This window comes from Haemaphysalis longicornis, unplaced genomic scaffold (genome assembly GCF_048455015.1).
Source record: "Haemaphysalis longicornis isolate Haplotype H1 unplaced genomic scaffold, Haemaphysalis longicornis Haplotype H1 scaffold_7, whole genome shotgun sequence".
Taxonomy (NCBI): domain Eukaryota; kingdom Metazoa; phylum Arthropoda; class Arachnida; order Ixodida; family Ixodidae; genus Haemaphysalis; species Haemaphysalis longicornis.
In genome coordinates this window covers 161,848,775-161,868,142 of record NW_027526422.1, presented here as the reverse complement: position 1 = coordinate 161,868,142, position 19,368 = coordinate 161,848,775, and the positions used below count along the sequence as shown (strand labels likewise).

At 45.8% G+C, this 19,368-nt stretch overlaps 1 protein-coding gene across 1 annotated transcript in view; it reads left to right on the top strand.

Moving 5' to 3' along the window:
* Positions 1-17,616, top strand: part of LOC144146633 (sodium-coupled monocarboxylate transporter 1-like) — a 78,830-nt gene extending 61,214 nt beyond the window's left edge. The window contains exon 9 of the mRNA XM_077678570.1: positions 17,421-17,616. Coding sequence (XP_077534696.1) covers positions 17,421-17,616 — 196 coding nt within the window. The remainder of the gene's footprint in view (positions 1-17,420) is intronic.
* Positions 17,617-19,368: the final 1,752 nt, after the last annotated feature.

The following is a 19,368-nucleotide window of genomic DNA, read 5'->3' as shown; positions in this document are numbered from 1 at the left end:
CGTTTCAGCATGTTCCCGCAACGCCAGCTGTCATGCCCACTGAAGAGTTTGGACGGTCGTTGGCTTCTTATAGCTGGCTCCGTTGACGTTGACCATACCGGGTGAGACGACATCCAGCGGCGTATCTGAGGCAGACACGTGTGTGCGCAGTCTCCGTGAATGACACGCTCCAAAATGATGGGACTTGCATTATCTTGCGTTTTGCTTGTCCGGGCTGCTGTGTCGATGATGAGAAGCTGCACGAAAAAAAGGACTCGTTTCAGCATGTTGTCGCAGCGCCAGCTGGCATGCCTTATCTTTTTTGTCGCACTCTATGCAACAAAAAAATACATATAATAAATTTTTAAACTATGCAGTATAATACACATAATACGTGTGGTATGCAGAAAAATGAATTTATAGAAACTAGCCGGTAGATGGAAAGTAAGAGCCACACGTCAAACGAAGCCTTGCTGTCTGGTTTGTAAATAAAACTATAGGGTCTACGTGTTTTAACCAATGGTGTGACAAATGAATAAAAAAGCAGATTTTTTTCAGATCGTTTAAATGATTGTGTAAGGAAATATTCAGCGTTCGTCGTCGTTAAAAATGATAAACAAGTTTATCGTTAATTATGGTTTCAACTCAGCTGCAATATGGGTTTTAAGTGCGCGGAGTGACTGACTGATTTGTGATGACGAAAAGCGACATGGTTGCCCGGTGGCCAGTCACAAACCTCTTCCTCAGCGAGATGTTTAGCAAGAGTCAGCGCCATCTTGGGCACCCTTTGTAACACTATTCTGACAGCAAGGTGCTTACCATAAAGGCCGCCTCTTCAGGTGCAACCAAAGCATCTGTAGAATCCCCTTGGCGAAGGCTTGCTTCTGGTTGCGCATGCACAGTAATAGTAACTGTAATTCGGGAAAACGTAATAACTTTGGAAAACTGGACATAAGGGCATCAGGGTTATTTCTGGACACCAGTGTCGCCACAGAGATAAAATTACCAATAAAAACACGGCCACGATTAGGTACACACTTCCACGAGTAACCGTATATTTTCCCCTGGGCCCGCGCCGGCCTGAAAACAATTTACGCTGCCCGGCCCTGTCTGCCAGACCGGCCATAAGGTACTACATTAGGACAGAGTCCGGCCAAAGGCAGGCATTAAAAAACCCAAAGGCGCAGTGTGCTCACAGTAGCATGCATAAATGTTTTCATGCAATTCTTAGTTTTCAGAGTAAATTTTTTTATTTCCCGTAAGAGTAATCAAGCGCCTTCTCGAATTTGAAGAGTTTTGCGTTTTAAAAATTAAAGTGCCAAGCAAGTAACGCTGTCGAACAAACTTTGCAGGTAAGGAAACAAAACATATTCTTGAGCTAGCTCAACATTTGCAGGCTTTTACGCAAAGCGTCGATGCCTTTTTCACGTCTCTGCTGTCTGTATGTAGCGTCATCGGGGGGTTGCAACCAACTAGTGCGAAAGCATCTACTTATATAGTTCTCTTACATTGAGGTATGTGCGCAAGTATTGGCAAATCCAGACGAGCATGGAGCAAATGCGTAAAGCTGATCAACTTTACCTGATCGGCTGAGCATTTCTTCGTTATTTTCCTTTAGATTACCTGAAACCATAAATATGGTCATACTAAATTTTCGGGGAGAGGTGCGGCAGAAAGAGCGACTTCTTAAACAATGCGCGACGAGGGAAAAGTGAACCGGGTGATGCCCTCTTTTACTTTAAAAAGCAGAATATGCTCCGTAAACCTAATTTGGAAAAAATGAGGTCGGCCATATCTACAGTTCTGCGGACCAATTTTGGTCGACAGGGAGACCACTGGGTTTGTTTTGTTTAAGGTTGAGAACAGGCGCTGCTTTCATGAAATGCAGGGAGATAATTAGTGAGGAGCCCCCGTTTGTTTCTCTATTCTTGTGGGTAGAAACTCGGAAAGCAGCCTGCAGAAGGAGAATAGGAACGTTGTATAGGTCGCAGAGGAAAGCCTAGACTGGATAGACAGCACACAATACAAAGGATGACAAAATGCGGTGCAATCAACCATGTGAAGGTGGTTGAAAGCGAAGCTGTAAACGACAGCCACAGCGATTGCCCATGTTACGTCAATTCAATTCACACAAGTGGCCCAAAAAATAGTGAAACCAGAGACTAGTTAAATGCACCTCACCACAACCTTTATTACTTCAAAGAGATATTCTTTGTTTAGGTGAAATCAATACATGATCTATGCGTGGTGGTTGGTTGACATGTATTGGTGAAGCACATGAGTGGAAGCTGTTTTTTTTAATCAAATTACAGGAAGCTGAAACCCCATGTTAGAGGATCTCAATTCTCTGTCTCTATCCACAGTTTACGGAGGCGAAGAGATCGGTGGCAGAGATGAAGGGGAAGTTACATGCCGTGATTTGGTGTCAGCTTCTTTTAAGATTTACTAGCTCCTAGCGCACGGGAAAGACATGCACACTGCCGCTACTCAGGCCGTGGCAACAGCGCACACCGGCACGAGAGATCGCGCGACGCTATCACGTTGCATTCAGCTAGAAACCATGGAATAAACCCCGCAGAAGTGCTTGGTGAGTGCACCGTCTCTCTACCCCTTCTCCGCATCGGCTAGTAGCTCAATTTGTAAAACAACGGGCTCTCGCACAGTTTCACCGTTCGGTACAGGTTCGATTGCTGGCGGTGCCAGTATATTTTATTTTTTCACTGGAGTTCTCTGTTTACACCAACGGTCGCGACATAACCCTTCGGGGCAGAGGTAACAACCTTCCCCTTCAAAAAATAATACGAAGGACCGGAAGTTGTGAGCTGTACACTGCTCCAGGAGCGACCCGTTCTTCGAGTGCGTGAGGGGGATTGGTTCCTAACTGGACGCACAACGCTACCAAGCTCAGCCCCTGTCAGCGATAATCCGAAAACCCTACCCCAAACAAAGCGCCCGACAAAATTTCTGTAGCAGGCCCTGCCCGACTCGGTAGGGTGTCCAGGCTAAAAAGTCGTGGGCTCCTCTACCTCAAAATGCACAGTAACCACAGCGTTACTGTAATCATCATCATCGTCATCATCATCATCATCATCATCCTATCTACGCCCAATTCAGTGCAAAGGCCTCTTTCATAGATCTGCAATTATCCCGGTCCTGTACTAACTGCGACATTTTTTTATCCCACAAATTTCATGATCTCATCTGCCCATCTAACTTCCTGGCGCCTCCTGCCGCGCTTGCCTTCTCTAGGGATACACTATGTTACCCTTCATGACCAACGGTTATCTTGCCTTCACAAGATAACCGCTGTTATTTTCGAAAGATGAAATTAACTATAAATACATCCTAAAAATTATATTCTTCTGGGAACGCCAGCCGGATTTGCGTGGTTTGAAGGCGAAAGCCGGGCGTTAGTCATTGAACACTTCTCTTCCGTGACATTGAACTTATATTTGTGTCAATGCATTGGTCTCTCCGCCTTTTGGAGCAGAAAAATTTAAAAAACTTCAAAACTTCAAAAAACTTCAAAAAGCTAACTGTGTTTGTGTCTTTGTCTCCGCTACTCTTTATACATCTTACGAGTACAATTCAGCTACAATTTAAGTTAAACCCTTGTAGTAAGCCTCCAAGTTTCTTTCCTGTAGGTGAGCACCTGTAAGATGCAGCGGTCATGCAGTTTCGTCTTCAGGGAAAATGATAGGCTGTCATTTATTTTCTGAAAATGCCTGCCGAATGCACTACATCCCATTCCTATCCTTCTAATATATTTGCATTATGGTTGTGATACGTGGTCACAACTCGGCCTAAGTAGATATAATCGTTTACCACTTCCAATACATCGCCACCTATCTCAAACCGCTGTGCTCTCCCGAGGATTTTGAGCGTTACTTGAGTTTTGTGCAAGTAATTTTCATGACCACTGTTCTCCTGTGCTTGTCCGGTTCGGTACTCAGGCCTTGCAACTCGTCCCCCGAGTTACGTATCAAGGCAACATCATCGGCAAATCTGAGATTACTGAGGCATTCTTCATTAACCGTTACACCGACTGGTCCCTATCCAATGATCTGAAAAAAGCTCTTTTAAACCTGCTGTGAATAACTTTGGAGTGATTGTATCTTTTTTTCTGGCGCCCTTCCTCATAGGTATTTTACTGCTTTCCTTATGAGGACGGTGGTAGCTGTGGACCTATTGTAGATATCCCCTAGTAACCTTATGTAATGCTGGTCTACACCTTAATTCTCAACGCCTAAATGACTGCTGAGGTTTCGACCGAGTCAAATGTTTTCTCATAATCTATGAAGTGTATATTTAGGGGCTGATATTCTCCGCGCATTTCTCTATCACCTGATTTATCGTGTGATTATGGTCTATTGTTAAATATCCTTTACAAAACCATGCTTCCTCATTGGGTTGACTGAAATCTAAGGTGGCAGAAATTGTGTTATCGATTTCCTGAGTAATTACCTTGTAGATGACTGGCAGTGAGGTGATCCGACTGTAATTTTTCCAATACTTCATGCAACCTTTTTTATGGACTACGATGATGTTCGCGTTCCGCCACGATGCCTGTACACTCGTGGTCATTAGGAATTGAGTATACAGGTTTGCCAGTCTTCTTAGTACAATATGGACGAAATCCTTCATGGGCCTGCATTAATCTGATCCCCACCGTGTGCTTTGCCCCTGGCATTTATTTGAAAGATCTATCTTTAGAGATCTTTTTCAAAGATTTTCTTTGCAAATATGTGTGATCGTCAGCATGCGTACATTGTTCACGCAATAAAGAAAAAAAGGACAGCCCAGTTGGCACCTTGTTCGGCTGCTTCTGGCAAGACATGGGTTTATGTCCCGTAGAATCATACATGTGTTCCTTAATTTCTCCTCAAATAGGTTGTCTTTTTCTGGACTGAACAACAGCAATGATGACGAATACCGGTTGCCCCAGAAAGAGGGCCGTAAGGCATTCGCCATAAAAGCTGTAACCAGGTGCCCAAATATAAAGCTTTTTTTCGAAAGTGAACGTTTACTCTCTTTTTTTTCCTTGACATTTACCCATGTGACATTTGTGTTTTCAAACTACGCAGATAGAAACAAACTCTCTTCGGGCGTTGATGGTTGCCTTACCAGTGATGTTCTGTTTCCGGTGTGGCGGAGACTCGGTCTCTTGCGTTCAGAGAAGAAGTCCATATGTGTAGTAAGTCGTATAGCAACATTCATTAACCTTTCAGCGGTGAACACGAATAGTAAAGCTGCGAAATAAAAATAACAGCCACCTTGAAGCAGTCAAACCCACTCAAGGCTATATGCTAATTCCCGCGTGCAGCCTTTAAGGCACATTCCCACTGGCGATGCGCCTCGTCGCGCGACTAAAAGCGACGTCGCAAAGCGACGAGCCGGCCGTCGCTTTTCGGCGTTTTGCGACGGCGGAGCCGATCGCTCTCGGTCCGAATTCTCTCGTCGCGCGACGGCCCCGCAAAACCGGTAAGCCAATCATGGCCGCGGAGTAGGCTGACGTAGCCGGAAACGAAACGTTTCTTTACATCCGGTATGCAAACGCTGCGGGCGGGCGAGGACGAGCCGCCGCCGCCACCGCCGCTGGCTGCGGCTCGCTCGGCTGGCTCGGCCAGGCGGCCAGGCGCTTGGCTCGCTATCGCTGTACCCGCCGGGTCGGGCCGGCAAGCAACTTCCCGTGTGCATCGGTTCTTTGGTCAGTGGCTTCAGCGTGCGCGTGCACTAATCAACGAATAGCGTGGAACTCATCAGTGTGGAGAAGCGTGTATGGATTGTAAATGGCGCTAGGTGGACAGCGAGACGGTAGGTTCACTTGCAGCCTCTTCGTCTATCGGCGACTGGTAAACACGCGTAGAGTTCGGAGGCGTCAGAACGTTGCGCATGTGAAAAGAAGCGACATTTGTGGCCCGTGATGCGGGTGTTGTGGCGTGAAAGCAAGCGTGTGCATTTCTTCGTGCAATAATATGTTGAAAAGAGCCTTCGTGAGTTTGTTATTCTGCTCCTCCCGACACCCGCAAATGCTTTCGGCATTGCTCCAGGTTAGTAGCATGTGTTTTAGTTTGATTTCTACCTGCTTTTGTCGCGTATTCTTTGACTTCGAATGGTTGACGCACCAACGAGGTCGTATGTACAAGTCGGGAAGCAGCTGCGCTGAACGCAGTCGCATCATCTCTCATCGCAAGTACGAACACCACCTCAACGCCTCATCGCGCGACGCGCGCCGTCGCGCGACGAGACAAATCGCCAGTGGGAATGTGCCTTTACACGACAATGAAGAAACGAGCCCTTGGGTATACCGAATACCAGAAACTGAGGATTTCTTCTGGGACAAATGCAAAAAAATTGTGCTTTGACGGAGCCACCGGCACCACCACCCAACAGGAGTGCAAGAGCTACAGAAAATTCTAATTCTCACAAACATAATCCCCGAATAATCTGGAGTGCGCAACAGTCTTTAATTTACATTTGTGGTCCACCAACAAAATTATTATTACGCGAATTCACAAAACTCAACTTAAAACAATACTTGCAGTAGCAGTAGTACCGCGCAGAAAATAAACCTGTTTGCCGAACACTGGTTCAAAAGTATCAATTTGGATCAGGATGCAAATATTCTTTATCACTGAAATTACTCTGGTATTTTTTGTTCTTTCAGGCCGTACGGCGAGACCAGAAAAAGCAACGGCGGACAGAAATAGCGGAATCTTCAGAACAAGTGAATCTAACGCTGGAAGAGCCAGTTTAACCTCATTCTACTTGGCCGAAACATTAATCCTTTTCACAAACGAATAAGACATTTTTCGCTTTTACCAACAGCATAGAATATGATGGTAGTGCCAAAGCTCCACTACCTTTGACATTAAAGTGGCTTTTGCTCATTATGTTGGAGGGGCATCCTATATTATCTGTATGACATGAACGCGAAGTATTTTCATTGAATTTTAAGCCAGTATTGTTTAAAAATATTTGCCAAGATATCGCTGCTCCTGCACACCGCCGCCGACCCAGCCCGTGCTTGTCAGTGGACGTCTGCTTCCTGCGAGCACTGCAGCGAGAGAGACTCTGTTTTGTTTCCACGGATGCGCCATGTCAACTTACCAGTGTCTGGACTGCGAGAGTGTAGCCAAGTTATCTATATACCCAGCTAATCACTCTTCCCTCTAAAACTCCTCTTCAACCTAGTTTCTTGCGCATGCGCATGCGCTTTTACGGGGCGAGTTGTTTCGTAAACGGTATCCCCGAGTTTTAGTTTCGCCTTGCCATATGAAGCTCCTCTTTAAGGATAACCTCTCTCTGCCCTACAGGAAATCAGCTGATAATGTATCTGAAAGTGGTCAAGATTGTGACGTACAGGACCCCTCCCAACACCGGATGGGTAAGATTACAAGGGTCAGCTCTACAGATAATTCTTGTAGGTTTAGGCGCAAGTAAGCACAGACTGATATAAATGACAAGGACAGACATTATGTCGATCTCCGCAGCGCAAGATGTCACTCAACTAAAAAACAACGTTTAACACCTGCGGTCACACCACCCGTCAAACACACCAGCAGACGTGCGGAGTATTCTCGACAATTCTTTTACACTCAGCGATAAAGCGCAGTTTGTGTGTTTCCTGTTTTTTTTGTTGCAGTTGTCCCGTCAAAAAAAAGGCTGCCGCTGTAAATTGTAAAAAAAAAACACATTCGTAACATGACCATTGTTGAACCGGTTTCTGCACAAGAGCCCAGTGATCTACCAAGTGTACCATTTATTTCTCTATTGCGAGCTTTGGACATGCACTAAAAGGCAAAGACACGGGTAAATACACTATCACCGCACGTTGCCATCGCAGAACAAAAGCCGTTGTCATTGCGGTTGTTGCTTCTTTCTTTGTTGGACATACACACGTCATGGATTGAGCAGCAATCGGGAGATTTGAGTTTAAAATGTGCCCGCCTCACAAATATTTACGGAAACTTGCACTCGCACGCAAGAATTTAATGGCGAAGCTTTTGTCGATGAATATTGCCGCACACATATTTAATAATCCGTATCATTGTTTATTTGCATAGTTGCAGGGCTAGTAATCCTCGTCATGTGCATCGAAGTGGTCGTCTTTTTACGACGAATGGTGGACACAAAGTCATCCTCAGTATTGTAGACTTCCACCAGCTCAACAGGCGAAGATTGGGCTAAGCCGCGCAAGGATTTAACCATAGCGAAGCTCCATAATTTCTTTATCCGGGACCACTAAAGGGCACATCAATCCGCCTTTGTACGTGCTTGAAATTGTTTATTTGCTTGTTCCGTCTTTGGTTTGCACTGCGCTAGTAGTAGACATTGTCACATGCATCGATATCGTCGCGTTCGTCATGTCAAGCATTACATGGGCACTAGCGCTTGACGACAGCGCGGCAGCTTTCTTGCTAAAGCCACTGCGCGTGCGTGAACACTTGGTGTACGCCGTGAGGCCCGCGCTTACGTGCACGCCACATTTTTTATGTACTTTTACTTGCAACGGTGAACTTACGGCTTGTACAACAACTCTGATGTTAAAAGCCGTGCATGCGGCGGAACACCTTCACTGACAGAACGGAACTAAAACGCGTGCGCATCAGGCACGCCGAACAGTAAATCTAGGAAAGCTGCGGCATGTGCTAGTGTGCTTGCTGACACAGTTTGCGATGTACGAGGAAGAAATGAAAACGAAAAAAGAGACGCAACGCGGTGAAGCAAACAGAAAGCCGCTCAAAGTAATTTGTGCGAGAAGAGATATTGTACAGAAGAACCAGATTCAAATGCTATGTATCACAAAACAAGGTGATAGGTATCGCCAGGCGATCACATTAAAAGAACGCCAGGAGACTTCAGTACCCCAAAGAGTTTTATTATTGTGCAGGCGACAGCCATCCTGAATGCGGCGATAATATATAGTTATTGCTGCTCGCCTGTCGTCGACGACGTAGCCTGTATCGCAGGCACATTTATTAGAAAAAGCAGTTCATTCCTAAAGGCACGTGTACAATTCATCGTGGCCACAAAACTGAGCTGCTAGTCTAGGTTTCTTAGCTGACCTTCGCCTCGTCACAATCGCGGAGAATAAATGCAGCAGTTGTATAGCGCAATACTCTCTAGACTAGGAATAAACGTTTTTGGATCTGTCTTCTTACGTCCCAGGGGCATTATATGCAACGTTTTTTTGTATCTCTCGCTTAATAATCACTCCGTTCTCCGCCAAACAAAATCAGAAAGGCCGTTTTCAGCTTTATACGTTTTTTTCGTTCAGATAATTCATTTTTACCTGCACCACATCAGTGGCCAAAAAGTTTATATCACACTACGCAACGAATTGACGGCGCAAAGGGTCTAATTGCCTTTCAAATATACCTACCATATTCGATAAGGTCTCCGAGATATCAACTTGTATTGTGTACGCTGCCCAAGCGGGAGTCGACCCCTGGTGGTGCCCCTCACCACTTACACTGGCAATGTTCGAGGTTTGTTTTTTTACGTCTTTATAATTGCATCACCTTTCAAAAGACATTCGGCCAGCTCCTGCCAACTCCCGTCACCGTACCACTCACCCGAGTGCGCTCCATCCACCACGGAGCTTTGAAGTGGGGGCTCTCTCGGTTGAGTAATCGCTCCTTGTGAGAAAGCGTAGCTGTCAATGTGACTCTTTGCCCCCGCGTGTCGTCTTCGTGACCTTAACGCATAGTTTTGGCCCACACGAGATGGATATGCAAAACTGAGTCAGTCTGTTTAAGCGTGAGCGCTCACAGCAGGTGATATCTTAACATCATTCTGGCGAACGTGATGATTTACCTTAAGGACCGGCACGCATAGATTTCTCGGCGCACGAGAATGATGGGACGAGCTGGCAAGAGTGCAGAGACGAGCTGAAGAATTTTTTCGGCAAGGCATTAGGTAGCAAACTTCCTGACTGAAAATATTTCGCATCGTATATCCAGCGGTCGACAGAACCATACGTGACGTATACCGAGGAAGGTTTGACCCCTTGCCCAAACACGGAAAAAAACACCACGGCGCCCAATAAAGGTGGCCAAACCCTGAATGGCATTGCAGATAATGCATTTAACCTCCTCATCTTCAAAGACGGTGCTGCTGTGGACACAATCACATATCAATGTCCGAGAATGAAAGAGGCTAACGTCACTGTCAAAGCTCTGGCAATATCTTCCTGGAGGTTGCAAGCCAGCCAGTGCGGCTTCTACGCACACTGGGTTAATTTGAGTTATCAAGAGACTTCACCTAATTTATGCATTGGGAAATCGATTGTATTACCCCGACTATTACAGCGACATACCAACCCGATTGGAGGTAGCTCCTTGCCAAATATCGGTCATCAATTCTGTTGTGATGAAATTGCAAGCATCAGCCTCCGGCCTGTCTGGGCTACCAGGTCTTTTTTACAGAGGGTCAGTCCAAGTTCTTATGCAAACAAGCGGTCTCCCACCAATCTCTCCTTACTGCAACACTGCGGCGGCGGGCACACCGAACAATAAACCCTCATGATTCCCATCTTCTCCCGAGTCCGCGAGTCCGGGTGCCGCCACGGCCAGTGGGCGTCCCCACCTGAAACAGGTAACCTGCACATCACAAGGAGTGCTACGTGACGACACGGAGATGGAACTTCATGGTGGTTTGTATTTACAAAATTCACACAGCCTGTTCAAGACACTGCAGTAGTGTTGCCGCCGACAGCCTGGTTGGTTGATTGATTGGTATACGAAGAAATCACTGGTGCATACTCATTTTGCGGGATTGGCCGAGTCACATTGCGGTAACACTGCGGGAAAAGGTTTGGAATTGAAATGAAGGGACAAACCGAGCTCAGAAGATTGTGAGGAAAGTGAGGTTAGCAATTTTGTGAACGAACGAAAAAATTTTTACATACTGAAGTAAGAATAGATAATTCGTGCACCGGAAAAACACGGCAAGAGATGGTTTTTATTAGCAGGGCAAACGAGCTGTTTCTGAAGTAAAGCTGTGAACGGCGCGATAAACATCCCCATGGCAGAATCGTGGCCCCGATGCCCCAAACGACAGTAAATTAGAAACAGAGAAAGAAAGACCGAGGCTCCGGAGGGGAACATCCGGAAATCGATCTTGGAGAGAGGGTAACGCCCGGAAACACAGCAGGAAATGGGCACTTGTCTCCACCTCTTCACAAAAATATTCACGCAGGGCCGAAGGCGGCCAGTGCGCTTGGTAAAGGTAGAAACTGAAGTTGGGTACTTGGCAGAAAAACCTGGTCATTGCAATCCAGCGCAATAAAGACTGCGCAACGTCACACTTCCACAAGTACAGGAGGGGCTTAATGTTGGGGCAGCAAGATATACTGTCTGTGGGAAGCTGTCTCGCGAACTGTAGATTTGAAGCCAGATCCAACAACTGGGTCTATTGCAGGCGCAGCATCAACAAGAGGCCCGTTCACTGGTATGCCTGCCAGATAATAAGCGGTTTCCTTAAGGTAGGCGAGAGTGTTCGAACGTTTCACAAAAACGTCTTTGCGATCCTGCGCGTGCGTTAGTTCTTGTGCTTGCGCATGACACTTGGAGGCTCAAACCGCGGCACACATCGACACACTAGAGGGTGTGGCGAAAGCAGTTTTCTCGTCTTTCTTGGGCCTCTTAAATGCGAAGATTTTGGCCTGTGTTTATGCCTGTCTGTCGGTCTGTTTGCCTGCTAGTCTCTCGATTCAGCCGCCCTACCAAAAGTAAAGGAATTAGTGGACGAGACGTTCACGCCAGCCAAACAGTTCCAAACTACGTCACTGGCATTCTTCATTTGTCAACATTGTTGAGTAAAAATACACATTACATATAAATAGGAAAAACAATAATACAGCAACGACTGTTGCAGTGTTCTTTTATTTAAAAATGCTTGGCTGCTTGATGTTTGCGAAAGGAAAAAAATACCCATTGAAAAAAAAAAAAGTTTACCCCTATATACGAAAAGCGCTGGCGTGCCACACTAGCCCTCCCGGCAACATTTCAACTTGTCCATATCAGTACCTAAATCTTCTAGTAGATGGCACGAGCAGCCGAACGTGGCAACAAGGAATTAACTGTAGCAAATTTCTTCCGTGTTCATTGTGAGAGGAGCAAAATGCGAGGGGAACAACATGGGAGGAGGGCGGGAGAGGGAATAGAGGCACTGACGTGGAACAAGTGGCAGAAGCCTAGCATCTTTTCACGACATAAGTAGCAAAGTGAGCAGATATGCAGCGATTGTTAGGTACGTTGATGTCTAACTGATCATAGTTTTCGATGGGAACTAAACGGATAGTGTGGCCAAGTGTATACAGGTTTTCAGGGCAAGCGTGTTCGGCCTTAATTTCGCATGCAACTCCCGGGGAGGGGGCAGCATACAGTTTATCGGCCTGATGTGGACGTTTCAGCTGCTACGCGACAGTCTTACGTAATTGTTAAAGTCAAAAAAAGGCAATTTTTAAGTATAATTTCTCCGCATACAAAGCACGCAGAGGACATGATAGTTTTTGTTTGTTGAAGTCGAAACTGAGAAGTCTTGCAAAATTCAAAGGAATAGCAGCTTCTCGGTACAGTCGGAGCGAACCAGGAATTCAGCTTGCCTGGAGGTGCACATTGCATCAATGCAGAAAAAGTGGTTCGGTGATTGAACATTGCACACAAGGCCACAGTAGAAAGAGAGGATAGTGTCAGTGGTACCGTGGTGATACCCTATTTGCACGCCTTGTAGCAAGAACTAAAGACTTGTATGGCAAAATATGATGCAGTAATATTTTTCCATGCCAGAAATAAGCGTGCGAAATTGTGCATAGGTATTGGGAGAAAGGCTTCGGAAGGCTCTGGTGTACAAAAGGGCACCTGCAACGGAAAGCATGAGGAAACATTTTTGGTCAGTCTGTCTGTCACGCGTTTTATGCCGCCCCACGAAAAGTTAAACGAATTCATCAACAGGTGGTAAAACTTAGTCCAGAGCCCCCGCTACGGCGCGCCTCATCGCACCTGTTGCTTGGGCCCGCTAAACCTCCTAATCAATCAATTCCTTGAACGAGACGTTTATATGGGCACAACATTTCCAAGCTTCTGAATCTGGTGGCAAGGCTCATAACTGCCGCTATTGTTAGCCAAAAAGACAAAAATAGGCTTATTTGGGGTACAACATCCATACATCAACGAGACTTGCAGTGATCTTATAAAAACATACATGGCTGCTTGTTTTTTGCAATAGAAAATTCAAAACCCCGCGTTAAAAAAATGCTTGCCACGGAAAAACAAAAAGCATTCGCACACGACACTGCCCCTCGTGGCGACATTTCGAGAAGACCCGCTGTAACGACAGGGTCGAGTAGGCGGTGGGGGACCAGTGGAACTCGCTAAAATTAAATTGACCGGACCCGACATATTTGATACTTCTCAGGGTGGGGAAGGCGATGTAAGGCGAAGGGAAAGGTGAATGGTGGACGGGGAGAAGGGAGGCGTACATTTAATAGCGGCGGAACAGGAATTGACGAGATTTGTAGCGAAGTAAACAGATGCGGGGCAGATGTTTTTATCAGAAGTTGGCACACTTCTTGTATTAGCCTACAGTCGGTTGCTGCCTTACAGGGTGAACTTACGAATCTTGGGGATACGTAGTTGCAAATGGGAATTATTTGTGTGGCACATGCGAGGTAAATTTATACGAATAAAATTTTGCGTATGGTAAATTGAGTTGCAAGTAATCGCCGGGTCCTGTGCCTCCTCTTTCTGTATGCTCCGTCAGTTTGTTCTATTTCTCGCAAGGTGAATCGTTACCAAGTAGACCAGTTTTCCGTTTTTTGCTATTAATGGTGATGAAAGTTAAGGCGACAGGTTTATTTTTATTTAGGCGTTTAGATGTACGTGAATAACACCGCTACAGTGTGGTAATGCGCCAGTGGGGACACACAATAAGGTGGTAACTGTTGATGTCGGTGCATAATTACCTAAAATTAAATAAATAACTTTTTATGGTCTTCGATAAGCAGGCATGTTTGTATTGATAATTTAAACGCAATCGTGTTTCCACGCAGTTTCATTTGCCAGAATTCTTCTGGAGCATACGTACTTCAAGATATCCAAATGCGAAGTTTAATTGCCGTTCGCCTGATTCTGCATGCTAGCAAGTGAAGACCGGCGCAAAGCTCCTTCCTTTTGTGACGTTCCTGGTGCGTAGGGTGTTTATTTTGACAACGGGGTTAAGGAATAAGCAAAAGTGTTAAGTGAAATCATTTCAGTGTTGGCTAGCGTTATCGAAATGTGCATTTTACAAATTTAAAGCGCAAAAATTCAGACAGGAGACGAACGGGACAAGGACAAGCGCTGTGGATTACAAACTAGCCCGAACTCACACGTTGTTACGAACTGTGCAGTAGGGGGAATCGCTATCGGAACACAGAACAAAAAGGAGGAGCTTTGCGCCGGTTGTCACTGTCTAGCATGGTTAATCATGTGAACGGCAAATAAGCTTCGTAGTTAGATATCTCGGAGTTTGGATGCGCTAGAAGAATTCTGCCAAATAAATCTGCGGTGAAACACGATTGCGTCTAATTTATCAATACAAACAAGCTTGCTTACCGTAGCCACTAAAATGTTAATTGTTCAAATTTAAATTTTAAATAATTAAGCCACCCACATCAATCATTACAACCCAGTTCTACGGCCCCTGGGCGCATAACCTCAATTTAGAGGTGGTCTTCACATAAGTCTAAGCTTCTAATGTAGAACAAAACCTGTAGACCTATTTTGATCACAGTGTATATCATATAGCCATTTGGTTTCGCTTCGTTTTATGGACTAAAATGCGGGATCAGCTGGTTGGCCTGCCCAATCGTTTACAGCGAAGCTGATTTGGAACGTTCGTACTATAACGAATTCAGCATTGCGACCAGTAATTGTTGGTTGTTGTGCGCAGGCATCTGGTTTACATCGTACGGTCGTAGGATAAAGTTAGCGACGTAGGCGTCCCTAACGTCTACACGAATTACGGCCGCAGGCTTCCTTCTTATTGTGCTTTATTCTTCTGTTTATTCTCGCCACGTCCTCACCGAAAATGCCCCAGAGTTGAGAGGACTTCGTGCCTTCTCGCAAAGCGGACCAGAATTGGAAGGCGGCGGGTGGGACAGTAAATCCCGGGTTTCTTTCCAATTCTGTCTTCTCCTGAGACACTGCGAATATATTCTTGCAATGCTCGTAAAATTGTGCAATTTTCAGCGCTCCAAATGCGGCGCGCCAATCGCAGAAGGTTGTGGGCGTGGGGGGAATATAGTGCTCCGATAAGATGCTTGGCATTCCGCAGTCCAAAATTTAAAGTGGTTGGATTGTGTTGGAATGCCACAATGGGATAGATCAGCGTCAGCGTCATAACTAGAGGGACCCAGGTTAAATTCCTACCACGGGAAGACTTTTTTTATCTGAGGCGCTTAATATGCTGGTGAGAAAACCCATCATCACCCTGTACCCTCCCATTCTGTGAGGTTATTTTCCCTCTGGTGGTAGCCTCCTTCTTTCCTGTATGTATGTATGTATGTATGTATGTAGAGAGAGAGAGAGATAGAGATGGTTTTGGTGTCGCGAAACAGGTTAGCCATTGTGTTTTACCGCAAATTATTGCACTTTTATAAAGATTTTCATGTTCAAAGTCAGCACATTAAGCACTGAAAGACGGGCATACCCTGTCGCTTCCGTCAGATATGCTTTAACGAGAAATGTTTTTATTCCAACTGTGGCAAGCGTAAGAACTATGTGTCTACAAAATTCTTGCTCCAATCAATGATTTGTACCTTTAGAAGTATAGCAGGAGAGCAGCAATGAACTCCTGACGTATAGGAAGCCAGTTCATTGACGCCTCCTTAGTAACCTAGTTCTTACTCACTCCGCATCTGAGCCGAATGCGTCTAGCATACTTCAAGATATTCAAAAGGTACTTCAAAGCCCTCCACAAGCACCGATATTTTCGTAACCACAGCCTGTGCTCTGCAGGCGAAATAAAAACCTCGGCGACATTCTGACATCATTCATGCTCAGCCATTGGACCAATACGGGTTGTGGCCCCTGCAATAAGCCTTGTTGCCAGGTCTGCCCCAACACCATTAAACAAAAACAGCCTCCAGGACTACCTCGGACTTCTCTGTAGGACGTAAGGCCAATTTCAATTGCCAGAGCGTGACTGCAGTTCACTTGCTCCAGTGCAACACCTCCCACCAGCACTATATTGGCCACAGAGCCACACCTTTTACATAAAGGTTGAACAATCATAGGGCGCTAGTTGAGTCTCTGCCTAAACTTTTTGTCACGTCAAGTTGCTATTTGGTTTTATTGGTTGAATAGATTGAACGTAAAGGTTTTTCATGTAGTTCCCATAGCTACCATGACAGAAAAGTGTGCGAACCATATCAGATGCCAAAAGACATAGCGACCTCAAAGAAGCCGACCTACTACAACTTCATTGCACACTCATCACGTCACGTATCAGATGCGCCATACTGTATTGTACGCTAACCAAGAAACACCACGAGAAGATTAATTCGCTCCTGGAAAAATTTACCAAGCTCGCCATCGGACTCCCGAGGAGCGCCTCCAACACGCAAATCGTGAACACCGGACTCTACGTAACATGCGAAAGCACCGTAGCAGCACACAAGCACAACCAACCAGCTAGACTAAGAAGCACCATCCCAGGACAAACGCTTTTACGACTACTCAAATTCGACTCCAACCATCCTCCAGAAGAAGAGAAATGAATCAGCCCGGAAGACGACAACCGAAGTACCGTAGCACCCATCCCAAGACAAACGAACAGCGAAAAAGGCGACACAAGATGAAAAATTAAAGCACCATACTTTACAAAGGAAATAGGGTGCACACTAAGTGAACGACACATCTTCACCGACGCTAGCAACTATAAGAACCAATGGGCATGGGCCGCCGTCGAAGTCGAAGGAAATGAAGCAACGGGCACCTGTCCCTGCACACAGAGCACTGAAGCAGAAATGTACGCCATTGGCCAAGCCATCCAAAAATACGCACACCCCACCGAACGTCTACACATTTACACTAATTCCCAACACGCATGTTCACGCATGCTATACAATCGAATACCCCGCACACCATGCACGCTTTTTGAAAAGGTAAAAGGAACGATTAGAGTCTACTGGGTACCTGGTCATGTCGGGATGCAGGGTAACGGAAGAGCAAACCGACTCGCACGCAAAGCGCACTCCGGGCTCCCTGTAACCGCATCTAGCCCCAGAGATATCGCATCCCAAAAAAGCCCATCACATTGAAACATCTACGACACAACCCGGAAGCTTACTGTAAACCACAGGCACACACACCCAACCAAATAAGAACAGGTCTTAGTGAGACAGGCGGAAATGGTTGCCCTCTTAACCCCAGCACGAATTTCTCTTTACCAAGGAACACCACTCCCACAGTGCTCGAAATGCCTGGGAGTGCTGGACCAGCGAACTGCAACAAGGAACCAGGCGAAGAAAAAACCATAGTGGGACTCTCGTCACGTGAAGAGCAAATCGCCCTCACCGCTTTCATCAAGGAAAACCTGGAACGCCACTGCAAGGGTCGTCAACACGCCCCCGACAAGGACCCAACCTAGTCCACATGACGCCGCCTAGTAAGTCACGACAGGCAACCTAGAGGTTCCCTCAACAGAGGGGACGTATACCGGCAAATGATGTATAGTAATAAAGCTTTCATTCATTCATTCATTCATTCTTTCATGTTTCCTGCTTTTTCGTGCTCGTTGTATAGAAATATACACTTATTTCCTGTCGAAACTGCCTGTCTGAATGCTTTTGTGCGAGCTACCCTTTCCTACCACCCCCAGAAGACAAGTATAGTACTCTTTTATGTTTCTATCGCCAGACTGGTTCTTAAAACGAATGTGTACGGCCAGATGTGCGCCATATGCGTTCACGGTGTACGTGACAATTCATCGAACACGGTTTCATCGAACGAACTTTTACCGAAGCGGTGTTCGTTTCATCGAAGCCGTTTCATCAAACGCCGTTTTATCGAAGTGACGTCGCCCCTTTTTTCGAATGCTGTTTCGATGCTGCGGTTGCGATGAGTATCAGGGCTGCTAGAAATGTTTTCTTGTCATAAAGAGATCCATGAAGGACTAAGGGCGTAACAATTCAGCGTCGTGTAAGAAAGCCTCTCAGTTTTCAAGAACAAGTCCCTGTCACTGCCACTTCCGGTGGCGATTATCCATTTTCGCACCAATTGCCAGAAGGCAGACATTTTAGCATGCGCTAAAATAATTATTTGACTAGGAAAACAAAAGTTTATTTTGCAATGACGCTACAAGCTGTATATGAGACTACATTTCACCTTCAAAAAAGTTTCAGACAACGCAGTCACTGTTTCGATTATGAGTATTTGCCCTGTAAAAATCCTTCATAGGCATATTTCTTTGACTGTTCGTGATGCGCTCGAAGTCCGCTTCTTTGGCTAGCACAGCCTTCCTCTGCTTCGGCGGCTGTTGGCTACAGAGCAGTGGTTCCAGCCGGTCATGCGTAGCTTTTTGCTCCTGTTGTAGGTGGCTGATAAACTGCCAAACACCAAGATGCGATACTCACACAACCTTTGAGAACCTGCTGTTCCGGCTCTCTACGTAGTTATTTCCACGGGGCAACCCTCTTTCCGCTAAGGTCTGCATCGACCAGAAGGCATCGACCAGAAGGGCTGCATCTACCAGTCCACCAGGCCGCTAACGTGGCTTTCCGTCAGCGTAATTCTTTTGGAACTAGTATACCAGAACTAGTATACAAGGACAAGCGCTGTGGATTACCAACTAGCCCGAACTCACACGTTGTTACGAACTGTGCAGTAGGGGGAATCGCTATCGGAACACAGAACAAAAAGGAGGAGCTTTGCGCCGGTTGTCACTGACTAGCATGGTCAATCATGTGAACGGCAAATAAGCTTCGCAGTTAGATATCTCGGAGTTTGGATGCACTACAAGAATTCTGTCAAATAAATCTGCGGTGAAACACGATTGCGTCTAATTTATATATACAAACAAGCCTGCTTACCGTAGCCACTAAAATGTTAATTGTTCACATTTAAATTTTAAATAATTAAGCCACACACATCAATCATTACAACCCAGTTCTACGGCCCCTGGGCGCATAACCTCAATTTAGAGGTGGTCTTCACATACGTCTAAGCTTCTAATGTAGAACAAAACCTGTAGACCTATTTTTGATCACAGTGTATATCATATAGCCATTTGGTTTCGCTTCGTTTTATGGACTAAAATGCTGGATCAGCTGGTGTGCCTGCCCAATCTTTTACAGCGAAGCTGATTTGGAATGTTCGTACTATAACGAATTCAGCATTGCGA